The sequence below is a fragment of the Phyllosticta citribraziliensis genome (genome assembly GCF_038025025.1).
Source record: "Phyllosticta citribraziliensis strain CPC 17464 chromosome Unknown J3D65scaffold_7, whole genome shotgun sequence".
Classification (NCBI taxonomy): Eukaryota; Fungi; Ascomycota; class Dothideomycetes; order Botryosphaeriales; family Phyllostictaceae; genus Phyllosticta; species Phyllosticta citribraziliensis.
Window position 1 is genome coordinate 2,166,610 of NW_027117344.1, and position 8,220 is coordinate 2,174,829.

At 45.9% G+C, this 8,220-nt stretch overlaps 2 protein-coding genes across 2 annotated transcripts; one reads left to right on the forward strand and one right to left on the reverse strand.

Moving 5' to 3' along the window:
• Nucleotides 1–1,129: 1,129 nt before the first annotated feature.
• On the forward strand, nt 1,130–4,691 carry J3D65DRAFT_628738 (uncharacterized protein). The gene is made up of 3 exons (XM_066800659.1): nt 1,130–1,221; nt 1,274–1,796; nt 1,883–4,691. Exons 1-3 carry the CDS (start codon nt 1,158–1,160, stop codon nt 4,644–4,646), a joined length of 3,351 nt encoding a protein of 1,116 aa, XP_066654892.1. The 5' UTR covers nt 1,130–1,157; the 3' UTR covers nt 4,647–4,691.
• J3D65DRAFT_628741 (small nuclear ribonucleoprotein SmF) lies at nt 4,653–5,690 on the reverse strand. Its single transcript, XM_066800660.1, has 4 exons — nt 5,624–5,690; nt 5,526–5,566; nt 5,270–5,425; nt 4,653–5,184 (listed from the first exon to the last, which is right to left on the reverse strand). Exons 1-4 carry the CDS (start codon nt 5,627–5,629, stop codon nt 5,097–5,099), a joined length of 291 nt encoding a protein of 96 aa, XP_066654893.1. The 5' UTR covers nt 5,630–5,690; the 3' UTR covers nt 4,653–5,096.
• Nucleotides 5,691–8,220: the final 2,530 nt, after the last annotated feature.

Genomic DNA, 8,220 nt, shown 5'->3' on the forward strand with positions numbered 1-8,220 from the left:
TGCGTGGTTCTGACGATACTGTCTGGCAAATGGTGGTGGAGGCGAGGGGCATGCGTTCTGTTGTCAGACAAGGGCGGTAGCCGTCAAGACTGCGACCAATCAGGTGACACCGGCCAGGTATATTGGTGATGCAACCACATGGTGGAAGCGGACAGCACCGAAGCTGCTTGTGAGGATCGAGGCAACTTTTCAGAAGCCCAAGACGGAATCTAATGTTGCAGGATCAGCAGCCCGACTGGCCTCATATAAGTTTGACAGAGGACGAAAATCCCATCGACAACCCGTAAAGGTCGCCCGGCAGCTCCCACCTGTGCTATTCCGGCATTCTCGCTAGGCACTTTGCCTCAAAGCCGTCCATGTAGACCAGAGTCTGCTGTCCGGATTGATGAATCGACGCGCGTCCCTTTCGAGGATCTTACCAAAACGACGCATGAAACCTCCCCAAGACCACGATTCTCGCTTTGACGACCCTTCCAACAACCTTCGTCCCGGCCGAAGCACACGGGCACATCGGGATGCTTCCAGGTGCTAGTCACGAGGTCGGCAACTGCGCTGAGGCCCGTGAGACTGAAACCGAAAATGGTTAGGGTTAAGTTCCGAATCCAATCCTCCCCATCGCGTCTCCCAGAAGGGCAGCACCGCAACGACCAAGCCACAGACACCGTGAGACCGTGCTGAGAGGCTCGAGTGAAGGACCGGCATCGCAAGCACCAACGCAATGGAGTGTCGTTAAACATCCCTACTCCACCGTGAGGTGTTTCGGGGGACGGGAGACGGCGCTGTTATGGGAGGGAGCTGCATCGGTTGTGTTGACGCGGTCGCGCGAGAGAATGGTGGATGAAGAGAGGCGCGTGCCGTGGGGCCCACAATTGTCAACTTCGTTGAAGACCGGTACGACGGTTTTGAAATTGATGGACAAGTCGAATGGATGCGAATTTGGAGAGCGAACAGGAGTGGTTCCGCAAAGTCGTTGGTGGTGGAGTTGGAGAAGGGAGACGAAACGGTGGAGGTTGGGGACTTGGGAGACGCGTTTTCGGTTAGTAGCGCGTTTTGGGAAAATACGTGGATGACGTAAGACCGGCAGCTCCAGTCACCACGGCATCATCGAAAATATTCCTCCACTGAACAACACCACGCCTGTGCTCTATTTTATCGACATGTCGGCGCTCAGGGGGGCACTCGATGCGGCCAACGCCTTCCTTGCGCCTGCATGGGAGCCTGGTAATGCCATCGGGCTTATCCGCTGTTCCTGAGTCTGACTAATGAGAAGCAGGGACTGAAGGCATTCTGGATCGCCTCTGTCAACATGTCGGACACGATGGCAGCTCAAACATTTCTTCTGTTGTGGTTGAAGTGGCCTTGCAGCATCTTGTGCGGATTCACGAGGCAGATATCGCCAATGAAAGCCAAGGCAGAATAAGCAACGAGGAAGGCGAATACGACGGAGACTCGAGGACGACGCTTTACGGCCTCCTGGATCTGCTGGCCATTTGTGGAATTCTCCCAGCGCTCTCTCCTGGTGTCTCAATCAGGAAACGACCTAAATCTCTCATCGGTGGCCTGCAGGAGCCCAAAGAGTCGGAGCGGAGCTTTTCTCAGAATGCCCCGCTGTTAACCCAAATCATCGACAGCTTGAGTGAGATTATTTCTGATCCTACACAGGGTCTCGCTCCACTGGTTCGAGAGAGAATTTTGACGGATGTTGTGGCTGGTGCAGCTCAACTTGCGTTCTCTCCGGAATCCGACTTCAAAACTCAGACAAGGTACAGGGAAGTGTTCGAGAGAATCGTTGAAAAGTAGGTATCCATTTTCTTCATGCTCCTATCATCCCTCTTCTCGGTTTCATTTGCCCTCAAAATGAGCATGAGCTCATCGTTGCCAGAATTCAAACGTCATCTGCTTTGCCTCTCTTTACCTATTTGATCCACCCTGAGACTCCTCAGTGGCTCAAACCTCAACTGTCAAACGCGCTCTCTGCGGTACCTTTACGTCCGCATGGTGTTCGATCAACCATCGAGTTCATTGCATCCTCGTATCCCACACCGCCAATGCCAGCGAATGAGCGTGAACGAAGTGCTCAAAAGGGGCCCGCGTTGCCGCTCGAAGCCATCAGTCAAGCCTCAAAACTTCTTTCTTCAGTTCCAAGTTTCATGGAGCCGGAGCGCTATTTCAGTGCGCTGGCGCCGCAGCTCCTTGGCATGCTGGATGGAATCGAAGGGCCAGATTTCTCCAAGGCTGCTGCCCTCGTCATTGGTAGTGGTATTTTGGGCAAACGCGCGACTGGTGCACCAGGAAGTATAGGGTGGAGATTATTTGCTGAGCCATTGCTATTTGACATTGCTCCGCCCGCCCGTGGGAAATCGACCTCAAAGAATACCCCAGGTGTACTTGTCCCAGAAGATCGTCTCAAGCGCGCTTTGTCCCGTCTTGCGGCATTGCTCTCCTCACATCCTAACCCAGGGCTGACCAGCCGTCTATTGGGAAACCTCATGATGCCCTTGTGGGCACTTCTGGATCACGCAAAATCAAGACCCATCGCGCGCTTCTGGTCCGATAATGCCCGCAGGCTGCTCTTGACTTACTTTCGACTTGGGGCTGGAGCAAACCAGCTCGAAAGACTTGCCACAAACCTGCTCTGGAATGGACCAGATGCTTGGGAATATGGACCGGGCAGCGAAGGTGGGGTCGAAGTCAGACATCGACAAGCAAGCGTTGAGGACGAGGGGATTCTCGAAAAAATGGCGATGATGGAGCAGAGGCTGGAAAGCTTTCAAGCCATCTTGACAAGCGACTCGATCGAGGACCATGATATTGGGGAGCTGTTTGTGAAACTAACCAAGCGATGGCTGCTTCCCAAAACCATATCCACAGAGCCAGGAAAGAGAATAAAGCTCGAAATTGGCGACGAGCAAGACCCACTCCAGTCACTCATCATCGCCAAGATCGTCATGGTTATGTTGGAGGATTTTAAAGATAAACTCACGTCAAATCCTGATAATCTCATTGAGTTGGTAGCGCAGCTTCTGGGTCAATGGGTCGAGGACGACAGGGCGAAGAGAAAGAGGAGCAACGATCTGAAGAGGGCCAACTACGCGGGACTATCAAACATTGTCCAGACTGGAGCGAGGCAGTCGAAACCTGGACAGAAAGACGTTGATGAGCCTGCACAAGTCGAAGCAGGAGATATCGTCCCAGTCGCCCTCAGTCTGCTCAACACGCTCATTTCCGCTGAGAACTTCAAACCTACCGTTCAAACATCTGCAACACTCTCCGCTATCTTGCCCACACTCGAACTACTCCGCAAGCCGCCGCCTGGCTCCGATTTACCCGCTTCTGTCTCCATGACGGCCTCGAATCTGACCTCTCAACTGTCGTCACTTCTCAACATACCCGCCAGTCCAAGCAAGGCTGCAGCTACTTCCTCAAAGCCCAGCGTCATTTCAGACCACGACCGTCAAACTCTTAACACGGCTCTGAACGACCTGACCCAGTCTGAGCACCCTCCTATCCGCGCCGCAGCCCTCTCCTCAATTGCATCGCTCGCTGCCGCCCAATCACCGTTCCCCGACCTTCCTGGACTGACCTTGTTCCTCCTGCGCACTGCGCTGCCTGATCCCGACGGCTTTGTCCATCTGCACGCCATCAAGACGCTAGTCGCCTTGTCTGCGCGCGACCCGCCGCTCATTACGCGCCTTCTTACGGATGCATTCCTCGATCCGAAGGAAGAAGCCGTAGGGGAGGCAGGACTCGAGGGGCGCCTCAGGGTCGGCGAGTCATTGGGCAAGATTGTCGGCGAAGTGCGCGACGCGTCTGGTTCTAGCAGCAACCCAGGCGCCATAAGCAACGACGCTCGCGTCGTTTTGGGCAACATTTCGCGCGCAGCCGTGACGGTGGCTGGACGGCGTGGCAAGCGGCCGCGTGACTTGAAGCAGAGACAACGGGCGGCGATGGTGGAGCAGAGGAAACAAAGAGAGGCGGAGAAAGCGTGGGGAGGCGCGGTGCCGGACATACCCGGCATCAACGCCGCCGAGGACGACGAGGATGAGAAAGATGGAGCGAATGCTGCCGAAATTGAGGCCCTCTCGCGCATTGTGACGGGTTGGTCTGAGACGGGGATTTCGGAAGACTTGAGGCTGCGCGCGCTGGCCCTCTCCGTCCTCTCGACAGCCGTTGAGGCTCCTGTCACGTTGAGCATGCTCCTGCGCGGGAGTGACACGCAGAGAGTGGTGCCCGAGGCGGTGGACGTGGCGCTCAAAGTGCTTGTGCTGGAGCAGGAGGAGCGACACGTGATTTTGAGACGTGCGGCACTCATTGTGCTGTGGAGTCTGATCAAGGGCGTCGACAGCAACGAGGACGGCAACGGGCTGGCCGGCTTTTTGCCGCCGGCTACGTGGGAAGAGATTGAAGGCGTGGCAAGGTGGGTGCAGGACACGGAGGCTGATGTGCTCGCGAAGGGACACGCAGGGGAGGTTCTGGTGGCTCTTGAGGAGCGGAAAATGGGACGGGCCTTTGGCGCAACCCCCATGGATGTCGGTATCTTTCCAACAGGCATGACGAGCAACCTGGGTTTGGGAGAATTGAAGGGACTCAGCTTGAATCCTGACAAGAAAGAGGGCAAAAGGATGGTTATCGAGGAAATTGAGTAGAAGGACTGTAGAGATCCTCTGCTTGGTCATCTTTAATAAATCATGGATTGTCCAGTGTTGTGTTGGTCATTGGGTGAACAGGACTTGCAGTTGGTATCTTGATCTTTCAGAATAACTCCATATCCATGCCAAAGGTCGCTGTACCGAGCGCATTTCGCTCAAGACAACCTCGCTGCTGCATCAAATATAGACAGCGCTTCGTCGTCACAAACGCCTTCGCAAATCCACGCTTTTCCAGGCGACTCAGGTGAAGATGAACACCAGTCTCACCTTGTTTATTTCCCAGAACATGTCGAAGCACACACTGACCGAAACCCAGGAAGCTCCGGCAGCGCGTGCGATTCCGGTCGTTGCTCCACTGGCTGATGGCGAAATACGCAAGGTCTCGTGTCCTGGACCAATCTTCCTTTACCCGACAATTGTGCTCGCGATGTCTTCAATCCAAATTCATCAACCGCTCATTTCCACGTCAGGCTTGCTGGTCATTAAAGGTGGGTCGGATGAGTCTTTTTCGGCGATCCAAAGGACGTTGTTGCAGCTGTTTGGCATGTCAGTGCCAGTCACACCCAAACGCGGGCGCAGCATTGCGGCGAGCAACGAAGCGCAACAGAGTTCCAACGTACCGGATCAGAACCTGACCGAGAGTACCGGTGCTCTTTCCATCAATGTACTCCTCGGTGTTGGCAAGCTGCAGGTTCATGTAGCTGTCGGCGCTGACGAGACCTCCAGTGTACTCCGTGTTGCCCCACTTCAACTTGATGCGGACCTCCTTGCCGACGCTATCAAACAATAAGTCAGCGGGACGAGCTCCAATTTGGCCGAATGTAAAAGTAAAGCGGTAGGAACGCGTGCGGGCGGTGCGGTGTGGAATCGACGTACAGCGAGACGAGCAGCGGGCGCGGGTTGAGAGGCACGAAAGCCTGGATGAGGGATTAGCAAGGTCGAATGTGAGCAAGAGCACGCCAGGGTAATCATACTGCCATGATGCGAAAGTCCTGTTCTTTGGTGGAGGTGTTTCGGTGATGCGGCGTTGGGAATGCGGCGAGTTCGTGATGTCGTTACGCGCGCCTTGAGCTCCCGAAAATTAAGCTATGGCGCCGACTTTCCCTCTTTGGGCTTAGTGGCGCCGCTTGATCTGCAATCACAGATTTAGTGGGGCGTCTGTGTACGTAATTTGATCATGTGATGAGGGGAAGATATTATCTTATCCATTTAACTATCTACTATCTTAGCTACTTATATAGAAGTAAATTAGGTACTTATAAAACTAGTTTATCTACTTATTTATTACCTTATAATTACTAAATACTTAGAATTTATAGTATCTACTTAGTATTAAGCATATATAGTAGGGCGGATTATATAATTTACCCCCCTAGAATAGAAAGATTCTAATACCTAAGAAATATAAGAACTCCTTAAAAATAAAGCTATAGTCTTAAGATAAGCTTTTATTAGATTTATAAGGTTTCTTACTAGTAATAAAGTAGTAAAAGTAATATCTAATCTTATTATAATTACTATAAAGTTAATTAAGCTAATTTATCCTTAAAAAGCCTTAATCTCTTAATAAGTAGTAATATAGCTATTAGGGACTAAAAGATTAAGATCTAATAGAAGTAGTAAATAAGGTAGCCTAGTAGAGAGTTTAATAATATATTAAGTAGCTATCTTCTTAATATAGGCTTCTTAATTAATCTAAAGGGTATATTTAGTTCTATCTCTAGTAATCTTTATATTTAAGAACTAGTAGATAGAAGTACCTCCTATAATCTTAATCTTCTTTTTAAGTCTTACTTTAATCTAGCCTATATAAGATAAGTCTTTACTAAAGTAGACTATATAGAAGTTATTAATATAGAAGAAGATATATATAATATTATCTATAAAGAGGTACTCTACTCTAGGGACTTATTTAAAGCTAAGCTTTTAAAGGATAGCTATAAAGTAGATTTACTAGAAAAGAGAAGCTTCTTTAAGGCTATATAGGGCTTAATAGATTTATAATACCTTTTAGCTAGGATAAATAATTCCTTTAAGTAGCTAGATATATAGAGAGTATAGAAGAGTTATATTAAGAAAGGTATTAATAATATCCTATTACTTATATTCTATATTAAACTCTATAATAATAGCTATTAAGGCCCTAAAGACTCTTATAGCTAGTATTAAGGTATATATTTTATATATTATACTTTATAGATCTCCCCTTATATAGAGATATACTTTATAGTATTCTAGGAAAAGATCTATATTAAGCTTATACTTAAAGATCTAGATAAGAGGAATTAGAATAGTATCTTAAGACCTTTCTACCTACTTAAATATACTAGTATCTATTACCTTTTTAAATTTCTTATATATTATATCTATAAAAAGATCTTTATAAGGGTACTAGAGTATTTACTTATATCTATATAGCTCTAGAGGGAGCTAGTTATAGTAGAGGATAGCTTATATAGTAATTTATATAATTAAAGTAAGAGAGATAGCTAGAGTAAGTATTAGGTAGAAGCTTTATATAGTTAGGTTAACTAAGTAAATTATAAAAGGCTTAAGATTAAGGTACTATTATTTATTATTTTTAGTTTTAGTATATTATAGGAGTAGTAAGAGAGATATATTTTTAAGTATTATTAATAGCTTATTTAGTACATTTATTATCTATATTAGTAAGACTACTACTTATTATTTTAGTATAAGTATTATTAGTAGCATATTTATTAGTATTACTAATATAAATATTATTAGCTATACTAGTATAAATAGTATTTATTATACTTATAGAAATATTACTATTTTTAGCTTATTTTAAGTAGAAATCCTATCTATAAATAGTAGTTCTCCTATATTATCTATAAGATTTAGCCTCTAGGTTATAGGATCTATTTAAATTAGTAGGAGATAAAGTAAGTCTATTATACTCTATAGTACTACTAGAATATCCCTAACTAGAAAGATTATTTTATACTAAAAGTTATCCTAGTTAATAGGGCCCTAAGTATCCTAAAATAGCCTATCTATTAGTAGCTTTTAAGGGTTATAATAGGGCTCCTAGAACCTTAAAACTTTCTCTTTAGAATTTAAAATACCTATAGCTAGAAGGAACTTATAATACTAGTCTAGTAGATAAGGATCTAGTATAGATAGTAAGTCTACTACCTATTAATCCTTAAGTTAACTAGAGTAATATTACTAATTCTTATTAAAGAGAATATTCCTTATTCTAATAATCTTATTAGTAAATAGGATCTAGATCCTTATAATTAAAGTTAAATTCTACTTAACTAAGTATCTAATATCTACTCTTAGCTCTAGTTTATAGGTTTTATATAATTTACTTTTACCTATCTTATAGATATAGGCCTTATAGCTATATAAGTAAATATAAGTAAGGTTTAGTTTATAACTAGTAGCTAGCTTAAATAGAGTCTTCTAGTAAAGGTACTATATTAGAGTATAGTTAATAAGATATATAGTAGCTATATAAATTTCTAGCTAGAGGTCCTCTAGAAGATTAGTATAAAGCCTTATTAAGTATACTATCTAAATAATTACTGTCACGATAGGCATA